Genomic DNA, 25,190 nt, shown 5'->3' with positions numbered 1-25,190 from the left:
GAATTTTCATTTATGCCAGAGGTTAAGATCATGATGAGCATTTTATACTATTAAAAACAATTTCTAGTATCTTTTCAGGTATTTGACATTCAGTGTTTTTTGAACTTTAGAGATTTAAAAAATATGTTTAATACTCTACATCCTTGGCATTCATTGTATGCTAGTGTGCATTAACCATCAAGAATTTGTAAATATGGGGTGCCTGGGTGGCTCAGTGGGTTGGGCCTCTGCCTTCGGCTCAGGTCATGGTCCCGGGGTCCTGGGGTCGAGCCCAGCATCAGGCTCTCTGCTCGGCAGGGAACCTGCTTCCCTTCCTCTCTCTGCCTGCCTCTCTGCCTACTTGTGATCTCTCTCTGTCAAATAAATAAATACAAATATTAAAAAAAAAAGAATTTGTAATAACTAAGGCACAGTACTTGGTCTAAAAGAAATTATACTTAATGGGGTAAGATACAGACACATAAGCAATAGTGATTTTGATGAGGAGAATGAAATAATTGCTATCATAAATATAAAAATGACCCATTTTAACAGTTTGAGGGAGGATCTGTTGTTTGATGAATACCTGTTCTGTGTGTGACACTGTCCTAAATTTTTTCATAGACATCTATAAGCCCATGTTATTTTGAGATTAAGAGATGTTAAGTAAAATGTCCAAGTTTTTATACATAGTGCTTGTTGAAATTAGGATTTAAATTGAGGGGTACATGACCGCTTCTACCATAAGACTGTAGAAGTGGTTTTGGGCTTCCCAGACAAGGTGGTATTTTAGCTGGGGAATAATGGTACAATGGAAATTTGTTACATAAAAAGGATTCAAGGGAATTTCTAGGCTGAGAGAAAGTATACCGCCGGTGTCTCTCTCACTTTTTCAACTTTCTGTCCTTTGTTCTAGTACCCATGTATTGGTGACTGTATTTTAGAATGGCAAAAGTATACACACGACATCCTACGAATTTTTCCTAGAGTGAGTCCAGGCTTCTCAGGTTGCTTTTCTCTACCTAATAAATCTGATCCTTATAAGCCCCTATGAATGAAAAAGCCCCCCAAATGGCACAAGTATATAATGCATACCTGTTATGTTTTACAAGAATTGTCACAGTAAATCTTTTCTCCATTATCCCCACCCCCTCTGTGTGTGTGTGTGTGTGTGTGTGTGTGTGTGTGTGTCTATGAAAGACAAGGAGAGGGAGAAACAGAAGGGGACAACAGACAGAGGCGATGGAACTGTTATTCTAGTACTTGAGAATTTTATTAATGTTATAAAAATTTGATTAAAAAAGTGATGAGTATTTTTAGATTTATTCTTTTTTTTTAATTTTTTATTTTTTATAAACATATATTTTTATCCCCAGGAGTACAGGTCTGTGAATCACCAGGTTTACACACTTCACAGCACTCACCAAAGCACATACCCTTTAGATTTATTCTTAAGATATTTTGTAACATTGATTCAATATAGAATAAAATGAGATGGCATATTGGCAATCATCTAGTCTTTCTGGAGAGAAGATATAATACACTTTAATGATTAAAACAAAAGAAAAAGTCTCTTCTGTACTTTTAAGGAAAACACACCTCTTTTTAGTATAGATTTAATTTTTCTTAACATTCTGTATAGAAGAATTACTGTATCTGAAGAAGTAAGTATATTATTACTATTCTAGTTGTATGTCAATCAAATTAAAGTGAACTATACATAGTTTTTATGTAATTCAAAACAGAATGAAGAACTTTGATAGTAGACTGGGTATGAAAAATGCAGGTTCTAAGGGATTCTTCAAAAACATTGGTTAAAGAGTTAACAGAAGTCAAGTATATGTAGTCAAGTATATTTTATACATGTAATATATACATCACTGCAGAATAAAATAATAAAAATCAAAAAGTTCAAGTCATATGTCTCTGTGGAATATTTTCCTAGTTATAATATAAATTTATGTTTTAAAAAAGGAAGGAAAGAAATGACAAGGCTTAGCCTCAATATAATAAAAGGATACCTACTTGTTATAAGTTCTTTTTATTGATAATAACCATATTTTACAGTTTTTAGCTCTCTGTCTACAATTGGCTAACTTTAAAAACATGGCATTATATGACTTGAAACATGCTTGTGTAAGTGATGATTCATTTTTTTCTGTACTTTACTGAGCAAAGGTTTTAAAAATGGTTAGTACATGGTTTCAGGAGTATTTTATATAATAATTTCAATGCAATGTCACCTGCCTTTGGTTTGACATGTTACATGAATCACTTTATTAAATAATGATTGTTGAGAAGTCGGAATATGTGGTACATGCAATTAAAAACCGTATTGGTCTTCTGTACATGCCTACATGTAAGTGACCCCATGGGTCTCCCAAAGTGATTCTTTAACCATTCCAGAATTTTTACTGTGCATCTGTTGCTGGCATCTAGCCTCCCACCCACACAGTCTAAGCCTAACTAAATGAAGTTTATGCTAGTGCAATAAAGTATGTAAAGATGAAGTAATAAAATGGGAGGACAGTTACCTTTTAGTGGCGTTGCTGAAAAAGCTTCACTAGAACGTATGCATATATGTGAAAGAACATAGAGTGTGTGTGAGTAGGAGAGCCTAGAAAGTAATTTATCCAAGTAGTATTTCTTACGTATCTTTTTATGTTATATATTTCCAGATGGGATTTATACAGCTCAATGAGGACTTCATATTTATTGAACCACTCAATGATACAATGGCCATAACGGGTCACCCACACCGTGTATATAGGCAGAAAAGGTCCATGGACGAAAAAGTCACAGAGAAGTCAGCTCCTCACAGTCATTACTGTGGTATCGTTTCAGGTAATGCCTTCTCCTGGAAGGGTTTCACAAATACGCAATGTGAGAAGAATACATTAAGATTTTTTCTCTTCCCTTTCTTTCTGTCTGTTCGTCTGTCCATCCCTCCATATACTAGTTTTATACTTTTCTCAAAATGTGGAATCTCTTCTGGTCAACAACAATTAAATATATTGATTTTAGACTTCTCTTTTAGTCTTCTGCAAAGTGCCACATTTTAGTATCAAAAAATGGAACTCCAGAGGGACTTCAGAGATTAATATGTAGCATGCCCTATATCTCTTTCAAACTGTGGAATGTTCCTCATGGTGTACTGTTTACCTCACAGGCATAGACATGACATCAAGAGAATTCCTGATCTCCTAAAACTGAATACTGTGAGCTCATGGCCTTATTTTAGTCCCCCTCTTTGAGCCCATCATAACTATCTTTACTTCAACTCGATGCCTCTTCTACTTCTTCCTTCTTCTTGTTCTTCTTCTTGTTCTCCTTGCCGTTCCCCTCCTCCTCCTCTTCCTCCTCCTTCTTCTTCTTTTAAATTTGGCCCAAGTAAAAATCATCTTGGAGGTTAAAATTAACAGTGTAATAGGGAGAAGCGTAAAGATTTATTTCTTTGAGTTTTATTCTCAGTATCAGAATACCTCCAATCTGGACATTTCAGAAGCTCATAAGCATTTCCGGCCATCAAATCCTAGTCTCTGCCAGTTCTGCACAGAGATAAAATGGGGCTGACTGTTTTGTGTGCTTTCTTACTTGCTTTGGCAGAGATCTCTGTGTTAGCAAGAACGATAAGGAAAATGGATGATTTCTATTATGTAAGTAGGATCCGAAAGTAATAGCCAACACTCAGAAAATAATTTGAAGTGTCCCTAGGAAAAATTGTTAGATATCTAATCCAGACATCTCCGTGAATAGTCACAGACAGGAGAAAGATTTCTAGTTAGAATCTGAGGAAACATGAATTTAGAATTTTATGTTGTAAAGACATAAAAAATTGACTTGCAGATGTAAAATTAGGTGTCAGTAGAGTGAGGGCCAAGATACCAATTTGAAAGTTGGTTATAGTATTTGAGGCTAGTTTTGGTCTATGACTTGTGACAATTAGTAACATTTACAGCAGGCATAGGTTGCTCCAATCATTGCTGGCTTTCAGTGTTTCAGATTCAGGAAGAATTACACTCTATTTCTGTTTTGGTGTATATATCTCTAATTAATCCATGATTTCTGTTTTCTTCCATGAAAACTCATGGTATCAGTCTGTATGGCAAGCATTTTCAGAGTGGGTTAAGTATATATCTGTGCCCCTCTATTCATTCATTTAGTCAGTTTAAGTAAGACATATCCCTCTTCTCTCTTCAAAGAAGTATATAGACACCAAGGAGATAAAACTGCTGAACAGGAGTCATAGTGTTATGACCAAGCCAAATAAAGTCTCTTGTGTCGATAAATGATAGCAGCAACACCTTGAATTTAGTCCTTTTAAGGAAAATGTCTTGTATGAGTTATACTAAAAGTCTACGCTGTATGACTTCCAAATCGGAGTAAGTTCCAGCTATTCTAACTACCATTAACAGGATGACACAAAGCAGGCTTTGTGTGCCATGGTGCGTAGAAGAAAGATTTTTAGAAAATTCTTAATTTTAATAAGTTTACAAAGCATAAATAAACAGTTACTATTTGGCAAATAATGCTCATGAAGTTTCTTATTGTGTTTATTTTGAAAGCATGACGGTTCGGTATTAATTGACCAAACTATTTGGGTCAGGTGCTTGCATGCAAGGAGTATTAAGCTAGCAACTGGGTGATCCACCGAGTTTACTTATTTTCAAATACTTTTTAAATTTAGGTCTAGAATTTTGAAAATGGCTTTAAAAATAGCCATATGTAAAATAGAACATTGATTTACTTATACCAATATGTCTAATTGTAGCTCTTCCCTTTTTACTTCAGATCAGGCTGATGTGTTAACATATTAAACCCTTGATTCCTTAATATCAACCCTTAAACCTTGATAAACAGCTTTGGTTAATGTTGCAGTATCTGCCTTCCTGCCTAGGAATGAAAAAGTTTCCTTGTATTCAAATTGATCCTTTTACTGGTCTCCTTTATCATTTTAATGCCTTTGTATATTATGTTTCTATGTACTGACTTCATGAATATTTTTTTCCGAACAGGAAACCTTACCTTTAGGATGACTTTGTTGTGTCCTTCTATAGAAGATAATATAGAGAATGCACATGAGGTTGAAAGCCAGAGACCCCCCCTGGATCCAAGGCATAGCTTTGGTTTCATTCCAGCTCAGTACTCCTTGTCAATTCCCATAAATTCTTTCAAAATTTTATTTTAGTATAGTTGCCACACAATGTTATATTAGTTCCAAGTGTGCCACATTGTGATTTGACACTCTGTACATTATTCAGCACTCATGACAGTAAGTGTAGTTACTTTCTGTCACTATACAAAATCAGTACGTTATTATTGACTATATTCCCTATGCTGTACTTTGCATTTATTTTGTAAAGAAGAAGTTAGTGCCTCTTAATCCCCTTCCGCTACTATAGCTATTACCCCACACCCTTTTCCTCTGGCAACCACCAGGTCATTCTCTGTATTTATGAGTCTGTTTGTGGGGTTTTTTGTTGTCGTCGTTGTTGTTGTTGGTTGGTTGTTGTTTTCTTCTGTAGATTCCACATATATGTGAAATCATATAGTACTTGTCTTTATCTGTCTGACTGACTTATCTTAGCATAATGCCCTCTAGGTCCATCTATGTTGTCACACATGGCAAGATCTCATTCTTTTTTATAGCTGAGTGCTAGTCCACTGAATATGTATATAACATCTTCTTCATCCATTCATTTTTCCATGGACACTTCAGTTGCTTCCTTATCTTAGCTATTGTGAATAATGCTACAGTAAATATAGGGGTGGGTATGTCTTTTCGTTTTCATTTTCCTTGAGTAAATACCTAGCAGTGTAATTATTGGGTAAGGTGGTATTTCTGTTTTTTAAGTTTTTGTGGAACCTCCATATGGTTTTCCACTTTCCAAGCTCCATAGCTTCTCTGTTTGTAACACAAGCACTACCAGTCACTTTGCAGAGATATAGAGCTAAATGGCGCAACTCTTACTCTTAAGAGGAAACCAGTGTATTATTTTAGACAAACTAGTAAATGAGTAATTATACTGTAGTATGATAAGGACTCTGACTCTGACAGGTTCAGTACACAAGAAACCACGCATCTAAAACTTATCTTGATTACAGATGTACATCTCTGAGAGAAAGGGGAACAGAGTGTGTGGGGATTCTGATAATAGACTTCGGAGTCTCTGCCTGTGTTCACAAACTTATGCTATGACTTTTTAGCTGTGCAACTTTAGAAAACTGACTTTCTCTCTCAAAAGCTTCATGTACAGTAGACGGAATGGGGATAGCGATATCTGGACCTCAGAGCTCTTGTCAAAATTAAATGAGACTATGTCAGGCGGTGAAAAACTCGTGTGAAGTTTTTAGTGCCTGTTGTCAGGCAGGGAAGAACATTTCAGGCAAAAGGAGAAATGCGTACAGAGGTATGAAGGCAGGAGACAGCATCAGCGTAGGGAGCTGAAGCCAAATGGCTGCAGTATGGACATGAGATACAACTCTGGAAAGGTAGTCATGAACTGGATGATGAAGGGACTTCATTATATGTGCTGTGATAAGGATTTTATAGGGGAGCAAAAAGGTTTAAAGCAGGCAAGTGACATTAGTATATATTATATAACATTTTAGTAAAAACTTGTACGTCTAGGACTTCCTGTTGCAAGGAGGTTTGTAAAACTGAAGAACACCGATCAATTTGAACGGGACATAGAGATCCCCTCTATTCTTAGAGCTAACGTCACCAGAAATGGTTTCCATATGTCATCCTTAACTGTTGTGGAGACTACTGTCACTATGTGTAGGGCATTACGGAGAGCGCACATTGAGCATTGGTGACCACACATTTAAAAATTTCTTCACTAACTGGAAACGTGTGCCATCAACTTTGTTGTTTTCATGCATGCGTATGGGTAGAAAATGGTCTCAAGATTTGGGAGATGAAAAACAAGCTTAGCGTTGTTGATGCAGACAATGAGGCCATCAAAGAACGCAACTTAATAAAAAGATTACTTCAATATGCATGATTCATACACAATGGTTAACTTGTATGATGGAGTCTACCATTTAGTTGAGATTGTTAAGAAACATTCTAGGATGTTCCATGTAATCTATTTAAATGTAACTTGCAAATAAGAGTGTAGCACACTGGCAGATTAGAGCTAGCACAGCTGCCCCTAGCTGGAGTAATAAAGGAAACAAACTTTTTTCTCTGTTTACCATTTCTTTTTACCATTCTTGCTATAGTTCAAAAGTCCCCCCATTTTATAACTCTCCTCTTGGTTTCTTCTCATCTTATTTTTCTTACATTTCTGTCTCTTTTGTGGGCATATCTTGTTCCATATGTACATCCCCTAAATGTAAGCATTTCCTCGGGTTTCCTCCTTTTCTTTCTGTTTCTCGCACCACACGCTTTCCCAAGGGTGATGTAATCCAAACCCATGCGTTCAACCTCGCTTATACACTGATTAGTTCCAATCCCCAGTTTGACCTCTCCTGACAGGTGCTTAGTCACCAGTACTCAGCTCTCTCTTAGACACTTCAGACTTACTCAGTCTAAAATGGAACCCATCATCTTCTTTCCCAAATTCCTCTGCTAATATCCTCTGCCTTCTATCTACCTAGTCACTCAAAAATAAAGTCCAAACAACCTCCCACCCACCCCTGCACAAACCAAAACAAATAAAAACAGCAACAAAGGAGAATAATTCTAACAACCTCCCTTTTCTTCCCCTATGTCTGATTAATTTTACTTGTGATGATGTCTGCTTTCTAATATTTTGCCTGTCTTTTCATCCTTTGTCTTCCTACCGTTGCATGATTTTCACATACAAGGTCAATGATGTATCCTTGTCAGAGAGCTGCATATATACTTTCCTCCTATAGTTAGTTTATTTGGTGTTGACCCTGCCAAGACAAGTCTTTTCATCTACTTGTAGGAATACCCCCTACTAAATATTGTAAGTGTATATAACAATGTACTAACTGTGGATAGGTTTGTGATTATGATTAGAAAAACTACAAAATTCATTTCTAATTGTCATAGACCTCAAGATAGAGATAAAACCAATTTCTTATGTTGTCTTTCATCAAGGTCTTTGGTTTTAATCACTAAATATGGATCCAGTAAGTACACTTCTAACTCTGTGGTCCTGTTGCAGATGGCTACTGTTGTTTTTGTTCTTGAGCATCATCATGTTTCATGATATAATGCTTTTTAAAAAAAATTATTAAATAGGGCGTGTTTGCATTTGTTTTTATAACACTTTTGTTACCTTAGTTAACAAATTCTTTCTGATAATTTGGGTAGTACTGTTCATTAAATAGACTTTAGTCTGGGTCACTGCTAGTCAGAAAAGGAGAAAGTGTAAATAATGAAGATATCTCAGAACAGTAGAGTTTCCAGCAAGGGTAGTGGGATCCAGTTCTTGTTAGATTTCAGAAATAACTCAGTCAAGCCTAGAAGACAGTAGTAATAGAAGGAAACCAGTGGTATAAAAATTCATGGTATAAATTAATCCTGGCACCATAGAAAGATGTTGGAGGGCAAGAAAGGTAGAATAGATAGTTTGCAAAGTAGAATGGAATAGTCTTGAATTGGATTGACAAGCAAGGGCTTCAACCTGGAACAGGACTCAAGGAAAGCAATTTATCAGACGCCACCATGATGGACTAGAACTGTGAGTTCTTTGAAATTCAAAACAAATTTAGGGACATCCAGGAAGACATGGCCAAATGAACACACGTGTTTATCTCCACAGGACTCTACTAGACACCCATGTTTACTTTTAGGGATTCTGTTAAAATTATAGTAAAGAATATAGTAAAGATGTTGGCTCCCAAGTACCAGTTCTAGAAAAGAGGTGATAAATAAATAGCAAGGAACAGAACAGGTTATCAGTGATTTAACCATGCATTGTGGAGATGGTTGCCCAAGTGTAGAAATTTATTAAGACTAATTCAATTGTACGCTTCAGTGGCCCCATATGTTGTCTGGTACATATCTCAATAAAGCTGTTAAAATAATAAATTTATTATTGAAGTATCACATTCATCTGTATGAGTTACGTGTCCAATGGCTGAATTTTCCCAGAACGAAGATGAAAATATCCCAAAATTTTCCCATGTAGTTAACACTCAGATCACAATATGGAAAATATCAGCACCACAGATGTCCCAAGATACTTAACTGTCCTGACTTCTAACGTCACTTCTTCCCAGCTTTTGTTTCTGTAAATGGAAGCATACACCACCTACTTTTCTGTAATTGGCTTTTTTGCTCAGCATTATATTTTTGAAGTTCATCCATGTTCTTGCACATTGCAGTTGTTGGTTCAGTTTCCTTGCTCTGGAACATTCCAGGTCTGGAACATTGTATGAATGAATAGGCCAAAATGTTTTCATCCATTATATTATTGATGGATATTTGAACTATTAAAATACTACTGTGAATAATTTGTACATGTGATTTGCATGCATTTTGGAGGAATAAATATTTTAGATCATTGGTCATTGGGTATGCAGGTGTTCAAGTTTAGTGGCTACTGCTAGCCAATTTTTCAAAGTGTTTATCCTAATTTAAACTCTCAGCCTGTATGTGTATAGAACTTCTATTTCTCCCCACATTCTTGTCAACACTTAATATAATCATCTCTTTATTTTAGCCATTCTGGGGGTTTTGGGTAATTTAATTAATTGTGGTTTTAATTTGCATTTCCCTGAAGACTAATGAGACTGAGCACCTTCTCATATGCTAATTCGCTATTTGGATGTCTTTTCTTGTGTGTGAGAAATGGCTGTTCAAGTCTTTTGCCAATTTTTCAGTTGGGTTATCTGTTACTGATTTAGAATAGCTTTTAATTTATTATGGAAAAGTATTGTAACTATCTTCTCCCACTTGGTGGCATGCTTTTCATTCTGATAGTGGCATGTTTTAATAAACAAATTTTACATTTTATGCACTTAAATGTATAAATATGTTTATTTGTGGTTACTGCTTTTAGTTGGCTCTGTTTGACGAATCTTTATTTCCCTGAGGAACTTCTACTGTGGGATCCTGATGGAAGACAGAACCAAGTCTTTTGTAACCCATGCATAATGTTTTAGTAATTAAGGGTCTCTGCCTGAATTGAGGATGTGTGAGGCAATCACTTAAAGCAATTTCTGCAAGTAGACCTTTATTTTGTCACTAGTTTCAAAAAGAAAATTGTGATTTTTTTTTTATTGGGTTATTTTATTTACTCTGTGCTAGAAATTTGACTAATGCGATCTTATCGTAAGACATGAACAACACTAGATGTTACTGTTTTTCAGTTTATAGATGAGGAAACCAAGGCTACCTGAGTGATGTTAGTTTCCCAAGTGGCAGAGCTAATAAATGGTAGATGTCTGGTCTGTTTGATTCCAAAGTCATGCTCCAAAGCCAGATGCCCTTTTAGATTTCATGTTTTGGGGAACTTCTTTGTTTTTTGCTCACTACTGTATTATGATCATCATAATTTGATATTCAATAAACACTTTTTAAAATTACTGAAGAAATAGAAAAATTTTTATTCACTTTGCCAATATGGAGTTACGCTAGAAAATCCATTTCTCTGTTGCAGATAAAGGAAGACCTAGATCTAAAAAAATAACAGAAAGTGGAAGAGGGAAACGATATTCATACAAATTACCTCAAGAATACAACATAGAGACTGTAGTGGTTGCAGACCCAGCAATGGTTTCCTATCATGGAGCAGATGCAGCCAGGAGATTCATTCTAACCATCTTAAATATGGTAGGCAAACTTTAAAGTGCGCTTGGAATTTTTTCAAGAAAACTCTAAGGAAGAAATGCGTGAGTATAATGACATTCTTTAAAAATTAACTCATTACTGTTCCTTTCTTTTAATTGACATCAGTTAAAAAAAAAAAGATGCTTTGAGTATGCCAAATTGCTCCATCTCAAAAGATATCAAAATAATAATTCACGTCTTCTAATAAAAGAAACCATCCTTATTGTTGATTTTGATGTGGCAAAACTATTTTTTCTCTTTTGTCTTTTCTTTCTTTGTTTATGCCCTTCTTTTCATTCTCTTATAAAAGGGCATTTGCTGAAATTAGAAATGTTAGATTGTTTTATATGCATGGCCCCACCCAAAGTACTATACATTATGAGGTGGAACAAAAGGGAGGCTGGTAATCCACTGAGCTCTTACTTAGGTATGTAAAATTTGATGTCAGATATAATACTAGTTTATGAGTAAAGCCTAATAGCAGTTAGCTCAGTTTTTAATCAGCTGGATCACATATAGGTTAGTTCAGTTAACAATTTCTGGACTGCAGGGGCGCCTGGGTGGCTCAGTGGGTTAAAGCCTCTGCCTTTGGCTCGGGTCATGATCCCAGGGTCCTGGGATCGAGCCCCACATCGGATTCTCTGCTCCGCGGGGAGCCTGCTTCCTCCTCTCTCTCTCTTCTTGCCTCTCTGCCTGCTTGTGATCTCTGTTTGTCAAATAAATAAATAAAATCTTTAAAGAAGAAAAAAAAATGTTTAAAAAAAAAAAACAATTTCTGGACTGCAAAAATCTAGTTTGTACCTAGCATCTTACAGATGTTTACCACCAAATGAATCCTTTGACTTAATTGCCTACTCTGTTGGTTAAACCTCCTGCAAGGCAGAATTAGAAGGTTGGAGTGAAGCGTGGTTCTTAGGGGAGAATGAACATAAATAAAAGCCAAAGGCAGATGTCCATTTATGATTCCAGTTACCATGTAAAGCAGGTAGGAGCCCCTGATTCAAGGATAAATATATGATGTTTCACAAAACTCCATTTTTACTGTTTTTGCTCATTTTTACCATTTGGCTTACTTGAGTGGTGAACAGATTTTCCCACCCTTCTGTCATTTCTATGTTCAGCTACTTCCAGAGCACTCGCCAACATTCTGGTACTGGTTAGACTAACATAGTCTACCAATTGCAGTTTCTTCAAAGTAGTTCTAGATCTGGAATTCCAATTCTAGATTTGATTTTATATTCTATTACAAATTAAGTAAACACTAAATCTTACCAAAAAAAATCAAGGTACCACCTAAAAATTCACCTGGCTTTCCAGCATTGCTACACACACCATCCTTTGGGAAAAACAGTTGTAAATGAGGATCTGATACTATTAATCAACAGTGGCCTGTGAGCTTGTCTTCCTGGGTAGCATTGAAGAGAAGAGCTTTGAAAACCTTTTCCTTTTTGGCAGCTAGCTTGGGGAGAAAAAAAGAAAAAATACTCCAAGGAACGAATAGGGAGGTGGCATAAAGCAGGCTCAGTTTTCAGGACTGTTTCTCAGAAGAAAGGAGGACACTGGCATTTTGTGGTCTTAAGAAAAATTCTAGTGTTTGGTTACTAAAATGCTGTCTTCAGAATTGTGAAAGGTCTACCTTCCCTCTGTATCCCACAGAAATGCCTACAGAGTTAGGTTGTGATGAGTATCTCAGAAGGCTAGGTCTAAATTTCTTGGTATTTAAAATGAATTACCTAAGTTATTCTTGCCTATTAAGCTAATTTTAAAATTACTTAAATGTTTTTAAGTTGGGATATATATATACATATATATGTATGTGTATATATATGTATGTATGTATGTATATATATATGTATGTATGTGTGTGTATATATATATATTATATATATATATAATATATATAATATATATGTCAAAATTGAGATTTCTCCCATGTCTGGGCTTTAAGAAATATAAATTTGATTTTCAGTTTTATTTCAGGATTTTTATTTTTATTTGTTTTTAGGTTTTTAACCTTTTCCAACACAAGAGTCTTGGTGTGCAGGTCAATCTTCGTGTGATAAAGCTTATTCTGCTCCATGAAACTCCAGTAAGAAAGTCTTGAGTTTTTTGTCCTATTAAGTGGGGTGAGAAGTTGTGTTCAGGCACTTTTAAGTAAAGTGAATGTGAAGAGTATGCTTTTTATTGACTTGAAAACCCAGAAATATGCACGAAATCCCTTAAACTATACATGAACCTGGCCTTTAGATTTGGTTAATACCTCGGTTTTATTCTAAAAATGGAACGTTCTTAGTTTCCAAGGTTCCTGACAACAAACCTTAACTTTCCAAGATGTAATTTTTAAAAGTAATTTTTAATGACAGTTTTATTTTCTTATTTAAACCTGTATTTTTGAAACCTCTTCTTATCTGTAATTCATTTTAGAATGAATTACATACTTTTTCAGTATGCTGCTTAACTAGAATTTTGGAAAACATTTGTTCTTAAATTGTAGAAATAATTAAGTTATTTAAGTCTCTTCTTATCTGTAATTCATTTTAGAATGAATTACATACTTTTTCAGTATGCTGCTTAACTAGAATTTTGGAAAACATTTGTTCTTAAATTGTAGAAATAATTAAGTTATTTAAGTCTCAAAGTTCCACATTCTTAATTCACCTCTCTTCTTTTTCAGAAGAGCATGGAACATATTTTGTAGTTATTGTACCCTCACAAAGTTTCAAGATTTTTAGCTCAGGCTAAATTAATTCTGAATGTCTTCCAGACTCTAATTAATGTTGTTATGGTCAGCAGTCTGCTTTAGTAATTCATGAAATCTCCTCAGTTTTTAGTTTTTGGTATATCTGAAAATTATTTGCCTTAAAGTGAAATATCTTCTTTTGCAGGCAGATCTATACATTGGGCACCATGGAGAGAAGATGCTAGAGAGTTTTTGTAAGTGGCAGCATGAAGAATTTGGCAAAAAGAATGATATACATTTAGAGATGTCAACAAGCTGGGGAGAGGACATGACTTCAGTGGATGCAGCTATACTTATAACAAGGTAAATTTTCCAAAGCCAATTAAATGACATTCTTAATTCAATGGCTGTGCTGTTAATCGGATTAATTTCTTCAGGGAATGCTTTTATTCCAGGTTTTATGTTCCAAAAAACTTTTGGTATAATGATTTTTGTCATCTCCCTCAATTTATTATAACTGATTTCTGAACAGGCATATTTTTGGGTGGCATATTGACAAAATTTTTGGCTAGGTAATTCAGAAAAGATTTTTACCCTCAATTTCCAATATGAAGACAAAGCCTTTGGTGATGATAAGTGAATTTTGGTGGAACTGCAAAATGATGAACATTCACCTACACTGTGTGTTTTTCAGTCATCACCATATGGATAAAGCACCCATTATGTTAAACTCTGCAATTAATAAACTCTCTGGTACTGTCTGAGGAAAAAGTTTCAATTAGATCTCTAGCTAATTAATTTTTGGCTGCATTGTGAAAGTCTGTACCACTAACACACATTTGTAATGCAGCATTAAGGGTAAATATAAAAAGGTGAAATAAGGAGCAACAATATACTCTATATGAGCACTGTATGGTATAAATAATAAATTTCTTGCTTAGAACTACTAAAAATGAATAGTAATTCATTATTCTCTGTCAATTTAATTTTAGTATCAATAGTATCAACATTTCATATCACAGAATACTCAGTAACATCTAAAACATGATTTTCTGTAGTGGGTATATTAACTTCATGATAGTTTCTTGTTGCTGAATTATATAAAAACTATCTAATGATAAATAATTTATAAAGGTGAAAAAAATACACATATAAATATAGTGCAATCAGATTTCTATGTCCAGCTATGTAAGTAGGTCTGCTACTGGACTTATACAATAAACCATGATAAAAACAGAAGAATATTAATGAGGCAAATGCTTTAGTCAGTGGAGCATGAGCTATAACATACTGCAATCTCTGAAAGAAGGAAAATTTATTAAGTGAGCCCCACAGTCAACCCAGCTTTTTGCCAGGACAATTCTTTGGTAAAACAAGCTGGAATCTAGGTAGAGCACAGTGGTCCTGCAGAGGGTACCAGAGATGAGGGTCCTATGCAAGTAATGGTGCCAAGAGGTCCATGTGCAGACCATCTGTGAGTACTCTGCAAGGCTGGTCTAACTATATATAGATAGAAACTTTCCAAAAGTTTCTACAAAAGTGCTACAACTATGGAGGTTAGATTTTTTTTTTTTTTAAAGATTTTTAAATTTATTTATCAGACAGAGAGCGAGCACAGGCAGACAGAATGGCAGGCAGAGGCAGAGGGAGAAGCAGGCTCCCTGCCGAGCAAGGAGCCCGATGTGGGACTCGATCCCAGGATGCTGGGATCATGACCTGAGCCGAAGGCAGCCACTTAACCAACTGAGCCACCCAGGCGTCCCTGGAGGTTAGATTTTTAAAAGATACTAGGAGTTGAGTAGATTCAGGCCACAAGAGTAAAGCAAACTGATTAATACCTTACCATCACTCCTAATATTTAGCTGAGAAAACAGAAAGGCTGAGCCTTCATAGCAGGGACCTAGATCTGAAGAAATGTCTGCTCTGACCTACCCTAAAAAAACCTGAAACCAAGCACCTATAAGATATTTAGGGAAGATAGAATTTGGAGGTTGAGTTCCAACAGTTTACAAAAGCTTGGGAATTATGTTGAGATTTAGATAGATCCTCCCTCCCAAGGAATACATTCAAACCTTGTCTAAGTTCAGAGTGACCTGTCAGTAATTGAAATCCCTTCTAAAACAAGAGTCAGCCCTCTTCAGAGGAAGATAACAGAATCTTGAATCTCTATAGTATTATCATCTACAGTGTCTCAAACATAAAAAAAATTAGCCAAGCAAACATGAAAATGTGACTATGGTCAAGGAAAAGTAGTCAATAGAAACTCATCCTGAGATAGTTCACATGTTGCATTTACTGATCAACTTGTTGTAATTGGAATCTCAACAGAAGAGAATGAGAAGTGGTAAGAAAAATTATTTGAAGATGTAATGGCAAATTGTTTCTTAAATTGATGCAAAAACAAAACCAACAACCAAAACCACAACTCTTATAGGCCTAGGTGTATCTTAGGTAGATGAGTGAAAACCAGAGATACAGGGTGCCTGGGTGGCTCAGTGGGTTAAGCCGCTGCCTTCGGCTCAGGTCATGATCTCAGGGTCCTAGGATCGAGTCCCGCATCGGGCTCTCTGCTCAGCGGGGAGCCTGCTTCCTCCTCTCTCTCTCTGCCTGCCTCTCTGCCTACTTGTGATCTCTCTCTGTCAAATAAATAAATAAAATCTTTAAAAAAAAAAAGAAAACCAGAGATACAGAAAATAAGTTTTAAATTGGCCAGAGAAAGAGATAAGTTACATAGGGGAAATAATGTTAAGATCGATGACTGACTTCCTATCAGAAAAAAATGAGTCCAAAAGACAATAAAAATGGTATCTCTAATGTATGGGGTAGAGAGGAACCCTATCAACAAAAAGTCTCAGTGAACTTTTTTTAAAAGACTTATTTATTTGAGAGAGACAGAGAGAGAGAGAGTGGAAGGAGGGAAGGGGGAGAGAGAGAACCTCAGGCAGACTCCCTGCTGAGCATGGAGCTCAATGTAGGGCTTAGTCTCAGGGTACTGAGATCATGACCTGAGCTGAAATCAAGAGCCAGATGCTTAACTGACTGAGCCACCCAGGTGCCCCCATTAATGACTTCTTCAACATGCTTTTTTAATCTATGAAATCGTATCTTCACACACATACACAAACAAAAATCTACAACTGACATCATACTTAATGTGAAAACCGAATGTTTCCCATTAGGATTGGAAGCGAGACAAGGATGCCCACTCTTATACTTCTATTCAGTTTTGTACTGAAATCAGAGCCAGTATAGTAAGGTGGGAAAAAGAAAAAGAAAGGTATAAATATTGGGAAGAAAAAATACAAAGCATTTCTCTTCACAGATGATCTACCTCCATAGAAGGAAAATTTTAAGAAATACAGCAGCAAAATTGCCAGAAGTTGTAACTGGATTTTTCAAGGCCATAGAATATAAAGTCAATTGATAAAAACAAATTAATCTATTCATAGTAGAAATGAAAAGTTAGGAAAATTTTATGGTAACCTCCCAAACCATAAAAGATGTAAGAATAATGTAAGAAAAATGGGCAAAACCTCTAAAATGATACCTCCATAGCGCAGCTGAGAGAAATTAAAGATCTAAATAAAGGTTTTTATTTATTGGAAGACTAAATATTATCAAGAAGGCCATCTTCCCCACATTCACTGAGAGTCAACATAATCTCAATGAAAGTTTGTGCCATCTTTTTTGTTGTTGTTGTAAAAATTGGCAAGCTGATTCCAACATGTATTTGGAAAAAGAAAAGATAGAGAAGAGTCAAAACAATTTTGTAAAAGAAGAATAAACTGGGTGGGCTTACCTTATTTGATTTCAAAATTTATTATAAAGATTTGGTACTAAAAACAATGGGGTATTGGCAGAAACTTGGCAAAGACGAATGATGTGGAATAAAGAATCTGGTAATACAGCCATATAGATATGTTCAATTGACTCTCAGAAAAACCCACCAATATAATTGAGTCATGGGAAGGTAGTTTATCAATGAAATGGCTCTACAACATCTGGATAACCATGTGAAAAAAATGAATTTCAATACTGCTTTACACCTTGTGTGACTTTAATTCATTATGGGGCATAGAAAGCTACATGAAAGCTATAGCTATCAAACTCTCAGTAAAAAGAAAAGAAAAAGAAAGAAAGACAGAAGAAAGAAAAACAGGAAATCTACATGACTATAGGGAGGATAATAATTTCTTGGATAGGATACAAGAAAAGCACTAATCAAAAAATTCTTAAAAATATTCATTTGGACATCTCCAAAGTTTAAGCCATCTTATGTCCAAAAGATATTGATATGAAAATGAAAAGACAAGCCCTGGATTGGAGAAAATAGTGGCAATACCTCTATCTACAAAAGCATTTGTATTGGAAATGCATATTTGTATATATGCATATACGCACATATAATATATAAATATAAAAAAGATCTCTCAGTAAGAGAGATGATCAGATAAAAATGACCTGTGTTTGTCCAAATACTAGCAGGTGATCTTAAATTGATTAAACGACCTGTCTCAGTCTTGTTATTATCAACAAAGTGAGGATAGTAGTACCGGGACAAAAAGACATCTTGTGTATAATGCCTACCAAACAGTGAATGTTCAATAATTTTACTCCAAACAAATAATTGTTTAAAATCCTGTGTTGACTCATACTGATGTGAAAGACCCACTATCAGAAAGACCATTTGTTGTATGATTATGTTATATATGTTTTTGTCAGCCCATAGTTAAAATTCACTTTCCTTTTTAATAAAATTATAATTATGTAACATTGTGGGTCAACTACACTCAAAAAATTTTGGAAGAATTATAGTTTCATCTCACATTATCTTAATACATTTAAGAATCATCTTTTACTACAGTAGGTATGCTCTAGAACATTTTATTTTGTCTTGTATTGCTAGGGAAAGCTAGCAACAAGGGAAGTAAGAAGGATTAGTTAAGAGTGTGGCTTTTAAGCCTTTATAACATAAGAAAAAATAGTGGACTCAATAGATTCTTTTTTCAGGACTGAAGAGAAAAATGGTATTAGAAATAAGGAATGGGGGCACCTGGGTGGCTCAGTGGGTTAAAGCCTCTGCCTTTGGCTCGGTCATGGTCCCAGAGTCCTGGGATCGAGTCCTGCATCGGGCTCTCTACTCAGCGAGGAGCCTGTTTCCTACTCTCTCTCCGCCTGCCTCTCTGCCTACTTGTGATCTCTGTCTGCCATATAAATAAATAAAATCTTAAAAAAAAAAAAAAGAAATGAGGAATGTCATTAAAGTCACAGTACTGGTGGGGCAAGACTTGCATGTAGAGAGTATGATCCTAAGTGTATATATTTTACATGTATTTAGTTATGTACAATGTATTTAGTTATATGAATACATAGGAAATAAAACTGTAGAAACAGACTTTAAAATGTTAACTATAAGTTTTCCCAGATAGTGGGATTATAGGCTCATGTTTTAACTTTATTCTTATATTTCTCAAATTTCTGTAAGAAATATACTACAATATATTTTAATATATTAAATTTAAATTAAATTAAATTAAATTTAAATTTAATTAAATTTAATTTCCTCATTATTTTAATGAGGAAAACAATATGAATTAGTAATCAAATTATGAGTATCATCCTCTTTAGTCTCAGAAGCATTATTTCAAACACCTAACAAGCATGAGAAAGAAGACAGATCTCATCAGGTGACAAGTTTATAAAACCTATTTGTGGCTAATGCATTCTGACTATTCTGGTTATTTCTATATAATTCTGGTTATTTCTAAGGGATCTTTTAGTTATGGATAGAAAATCAAAGTTTCATTGTCTAAACAAGCTTTCTGCTCAAAACCCAAAGCAGAAGTCTTTGTTGAGAGGTAAAATTTGCTATGATTTTCATGTTTTATGGGGGAAAAAAACTCTTTGTACACCTCTTTAATCCCTTAGTAGAAATGTTGACTTCAATTTTTTAGTACTCTGATTGCTAGGACTTAGAGTAAGACCTAATAATTTGCTTTTGACTTTTGGATCACATGGGAATAAATAGAAATAAAATAGAAAATAGAAAAATTTTTGGTTGAAATAGGAAAAAAAACTCTCAAAGGTTATACACATATGAAATACTGATAGCTGCTGACTCATAATTCTCTCTTTACTTCCCCCTGGGAATGAGGCTTATTTGAAGGATGCCTGTTTCACCATATCACTCCTTATCAGTACCATAAAAGTGAAAATCAACCCACCAGAGGGAATGTGTTATGTCTATTCTAAGCGGCCTAGTACCATTTGATCAGTAAAGTCTAAATGAATGGTTTGGGTAACTGAGAGAGAAGAATCCCTTTTTAGTTAGTTTAAACATAAGGGTGATCAAATCTTTAGCTTTGTAAGGACATTGTGAAAGATAAAACAAAAATTTAAATCTCCATGGATTCCATGATCTCATTCACATGTGACAGGCTAACCTCCGTGTGACTAGTTTCTAGCATATTCTTATCTTGGATAATTATTAAATGTTGTATGTTATGTGAGCATATTGTAGGAAGGAACTTTAGATAGCTGTTAATTTTGGTTTCAAGTAAAATAAATAATGTTTTCATATATCCAAGCCTATGTGCCACAATATATTTATTAAATTGTTCTGTGTGATAAAATGAAGTAAATATGTTAAAGCTGACCCAGTGCTTATGGGCTCATAGTAACAGAAACACAAAACATGTCCTCCCAGCTGTCAACTCTATGATTTCTTCGTGTAATTATCACTTTTCTCCTTGAAATCATGGAGAAGACATAAGTTTTTCTTGAAAATACTCAAATTGAGAGTTTAAAAAAAATTAGAGTTTAATTTTGTTAATCATAGCTTAGCTTCTCATATTTACTGAAATCTTTTTGGTTTATGTGCACTACTTCTGAAAATTAGTTTTAAACTAATTTCATTGGCAAGTGAAATAGAAAGTTTAATAAGACATACAAATGGTAGAAATATATTAGTTTGATACAACTTATAGAATAATATCTGAATGAATCATTTATAGGTATAGCCCAGGGTACCATAAAGCTGCACAATGAGACTTATTCTCAGATGTATCTTCATTCTTGGAAATTAAAGGCTCCATTTCATTTTTTTTCAATATAAATCAGAACTTGAACAGAATTTATTGGCCTTCCCAGTTGCCAGATTCTAACAGTTATCATTTCCATAAACTCACATTATGAAACTCTATGATGCAGTCTTCAGACCCACTGAGCCAACAGGAGCCAAGGATGAGAGAATTTCAATTTGCATGATCATGGGTCAAGGCAGCAAACAAATCACTGTCCCCCATCACCCTCCCCCCAACGTTGATTTTTATGAAGTTAAGAATACATTATTTGAGCCCTCTTTAAAGAGGTTGACAGTGGAAGAATTAAAGATTAAGAATTATTATCTGATTGGAGTTTTTAAAAATGCTGCTCACAATTTATTTTTTTAGTGGTCCTGTGGGGTACTAACTGTGCTTTTGGAGAAAAGACCTCGCATTTTTAAAATATAATTTGCTTTTTTCATTTCTTTGCTGAGTAGAAACTGGCTGTGCAAAGGACTCTAAGTGCCCTTGAAAATAAGCAGTACATTTGTCATAGTTTTATCATGTTGTTTAGTTACAGATAAAGTCCCTTGTTTCACATTATGTAAATCAAATAGTTATGTTGCAGCCTCACGCATTATGATATGATGTATTGTATGTTTAGAAAAAGAAAAAAAATCCCTTTCTGTCTACATCTGAATATACTTTACACTCAGTGATTCTTGGCCCTACAGTGAAGATTTTGATTTTTATGTGGTTCTTTAACTTTCGTCTATTGTGGGTGTTTCTCTCTCCTTTTGTTTGCTGGGAAAGGGAATTGCAAAATAGAACTATTCATTATTTAATACAATTCCCGAAGCCTCTAACTGATTGTGGGGCCCTTATCACATTAGAGAAATGATTGTGTGTCACCCTTTTCTTTGTCTTCGAGGTAGAAACCTTTTTCACTTATCTTTGTATTCGTCCTTTTTATCCACTGCTTGGCATATAAGAGGCACCTAATAAACCCAAGCCATCCAACTGTGTAGGTTGTGCACTATGCAAGAGTAGAGGGATTTTTATATTGTTGTATATATAAATGTACCCTGAGAATTAAGCAGTGCACAATGTATACAACCAGGCATGGTATTCCTGTGATAAATTTGATTTCTCTATCTTCTGATGTAGAAAGGAGTTAAATATATCTGATCATTTACTTTTAATAAAAATGTCAAAAAACCTCTTCCATTCCTCCTTATCAGTAGTTACATTCAGGTTCTGAATATGTTCCACCACCACATGGATATGTTTTCCTACATCAGTTGTTGTTGGTTTTGAGCCACAGAGACCAATTTTGCAAGTTGAGCACAAAAGAGGTGTCTCTCTGGAATTTTTTGGTAGATGGAAAAATCTATGTAGTACTTAGAAAATTCTGTGTAGTACTTAGAATGAGAGGAATAGTTGAGGAACTAGATATCAAGAAAGGCAGTGAGCATGGAAATTTTAGAAATGTCAGACACTAGGTTTGGATGATTCGGGGACATTTATTTTTTCCTACTGTATTATTCACTTTAGATGCTCTGGGAAAAGTGGGTGTGGGTCAGGATAGGGTGAGGAGGCAAATTCTGTGATTAGAAGCTGGTGAAATTTTTATATTATATATATATATATATATAAAATATATTTGAAGCTGGTTGACCAGTAGAGAGATGCTGGCTGGGGTTCAGGGGATAGTTAGGGTCTTCCTTAGTGGCTGTCAAGCAATCTCTTGGATTTTAAAAACTTTCAATTATAATCCTGGGACAAGTGTTCCAATGAATGTTTTGTTCAGATGTATAAAATTTTCTGTTTTGTGTCTTGAATATTTGAAAAGGATGCAGTTCACTAGTTTAACTTTGAAGTTTTAGGGCATGGTATTTTGATTGATGAAGTTTAACAGGATAAAATTTCTGTGTGTCTTCCCTCATTTATTTAGAGTTGTCTTTCTAATTTGGGCATGTATTTTCAAAAAGATCTTTTTTTTTTTAAATTTTACTTTTTTTTTCCAGTGTTCCAAAATTCATTGTTTATGCACCACACCCAGTGCTCCATGCAATACATGCCCTCCTTAATACCCACCACCAGGCTCACCCAAACCCCCACCTCTCTACCCTCCCAAACCCTCAATTTGTATCTCAGAGTCCACAGTCTCTCATGGTTTGTCTCCCCCTCCAGTTTCCCCCAACTCACTTCTCCTCTCCATGTCCCAATGTCTTCCATGTTTATTTAACACAAAAACAAGGTATAAATATTAAGACACTCAATTCTGATGGACATTCTGCCTGTGTAGTTCATGAAAATTTTTTTCTTTGCTATTTGCTTTTTAATAATTAACAAAAATGAGCCTACTTTAAAGCATTAATTCAATTGGAACAGTAGATTTTTAAGGCATATGCAAGTAATATTGATAAGATTATATCTTCTATATACAAAAGAAAAGCTGTTTTGTACAGTGAAGATTAATGTATCAAGTGGTAACAGCCAACTTTCAGTAATCCAGAATCAATCAACAAGTTTTTTCAGATTTTACAGAATAAAAAATAATAGACTATTTGAGAAAAAACATTTAAAAATTTAAATGAGTGAAAGCATACGTTGCTGTTCCTATTGTTTGGAAATACGCATTTATCGGTATATATAGCACATTCTAGCACTGCATTGTGTATATTGCGTTTTGGGCATGACCCACTCCCTTGCAGTCCAGTGAGAGTTCTGTACAGTGGGCCTTGTCTAGACCAGACATATCTCTGATATACAGTATAAACCAGAGGCAGGAGAAAGCATGGCTGGTAAAACAAACCAAAGCCAGATATTTAAGGGTGGAGTTAATTAAGTGAGGAAAGGAAGAAGAAAGGATAACCTGCAAGAGGGTCTCCATTTATGCCTTCTCTGAATCCTAGTGAAGTATCAGAAAAGTGTTCTTAGTGAAGAGTTTCCCAGGAATAATACAAGTTCAGGTGATTCTTTGTGAAGAAAATCATGTGATAAACAAACGAACTTGTATTATTTTGTTATTTATAACTGCAGAACGTAAACACATTCCTAAATACTGAATATGATTTAAATGTATTAAGTTTATATTGAGTCCATTTTGTGCCTTGTGTTGAAAATATATTATTTAAGGTTATGTTTCATCTTTCGAACTCTACCTTTCCCTTCCGTCCTTTACTCTAGTAATCAAGGGTTGATTCTATATCTATTTTATAGAAGTCATGTCTGTCAGATATGTGCCAGAAGGAATAGTAAAAAGTTATAATGATTAATTGTTGATATTGTTACCTCATTCTGTAGTCCATTCATATCCATGGCTATTCACTCAAACTTTTTCTTTCTGCTCCAACCTTGTGGAAAGGAAATGGCAATATTGTAGTGATCATTAATTTTTACATTAATTCATAATTAACATCATGTCCCCTTGTAGGAATATATCTTTGAAAAAAAAGTTAAATATTATTTGATGTCAGTGTGAAGATCTCATTGAGGCAGTTATACAGTCTTTTTAATAGTTTGGTGAAAGGAGCTGCATCATAGAAAGTATAACAATAGGATAAGGTCTATCTGGCTTGATTCTATATACATTAAGATCTAATGTTAACAATATATATGTATTTCTCTAAACTTAATTACTATATGGCAGGTTAAATTGAATCCACTTCCTTTAATTATGTGATAATCTGACTGACTAGATAATCTTAAACTGTTCCCGTTAGAAACCTCTTGGAATTGTGCAAAAAATATAATGGAAAATCCTTTCACATGTGCAGATGAGCAAAGGAAGGAAGGAAGGGAAAGAAAGAGGAAGGAAGGAAGGAAGACAGAGAAAGAGAAAGAGAAGGAAAAAAGGACAGAAGGAAGGAAGGAAAAGAAAGAAAGAAATGCAGAGCTTCTGAGGTAACATAGTAATTGCCTTGAGAGGAGTTTGTTGGACCTAAAAATCTGGGTTTTTAGGCTTAGCACATGAAGAAAAAAGACTTTGAGACTTTGTAAAGTGGGAAAGTGGTGTGAAATGATTGTATATAGCCAAAACCCTTAGATAACTCCACCCTTGATAAAAATGGGATCTGGTAGAAACTCAGCAAACAAGAGCATGTTGTCAACAAGAAGCTTCTGTTTTAGCCATGACCCTAGGTTAGGAAAAAACAGCCCTTCTGGCTCTTCATCCACAAATATGATTTCAACACTGAAACCCTTGTTGTTGAAAGCATAGGCAATACTCTGAAGGGGCTCTCTCTTGATTTTACACCACACAAGGCAACTGCAAATAAAGTACAACTAAGTGAGTTCACAAGAGAATTTCAAAACACAGAATGAGAGCATCTTCCTTCACAAGAGCCAGGAGTTCCAGTAAAGAATAATCTAAAAAGCCTGGATTCTTTAAAAAAATCACATTTACATGACTGAACAATCACACTGAAAAATGAAATATGAGAATAAGATATTTCAGGGAAAACAAGTTAATTTGAAAATGGAAGAAATAAAATATCTATAAAAGGAATGTACTTATACTTAAAACCTCAATTTCTGAGTTAAGAATAGATTAGATACAGCTGAAGAGAGCACTAGTGGATTGGATGAGAGATCTGAGGAATCCTGCCAGAAAGCTGCTAGAGTTCTTAAAAGATGGAATTACAAATGAGTGCTTTAGAGTTACAGACCTCAGAATGAGAAAATCAAAAATATGCCTAACGGAGTTTTAGCACAATAAAGGGAGTATGAG

The 25,190-nt window shown here is 34.9% G+C and overlaps 1 protein-coding gene across 2 annotated transcripts in view; it reads left to right on the top strand.

Moving 5' to 3' along the window:
• Positions 1-25,190, top strand: part of ADAMTS19 (ADAM metallopeptidase with thrombospondin type 1 motif 19) — a 252,739-nt gene that overhangs the window by 43,718 nt on the left and 183,831 nt on the right. For both annotated transcript variants that reach the window (XM_032336832.1, XM_032336831.1), the window contains exons 3-6: positions 2,658-2,823; positions 10,563-10,735; positions 12,738-12,821; positions 13,618-13,775. In XM_032336832.1, coding sequence (XP_032192723.1) covers positions 2,658-2,823; positions 10,563-10,735; positions 12,738-12,821; positions 13,618-13,775 — 581 coding nt within the window. The remainder of the gene's footprint in view (positions 1-2,657; positions 2,824-10,562; positions 10,736-12,737; positions 12,822-13,617; positions 13,776-25,190) is intronic.

Source organism: Mustela erminea, chromosome 3 (genome assembly GCF_009829155.1).
Source record: "Mustela erminea isolate mMusErm1 chromosome 3, mMusErm1.Pri, whole genome shotgun sequence".
In the NCBI taxonomy this organism is placed as follows: Eukaryota; Metazoa; Chordata; class Mammalia; order Carnivora; family Mustelidae; genus Mustela; species Mustela erminea.
This window is presented reverse-complemented; position numbering and strand designations above follow the sequence as displayed.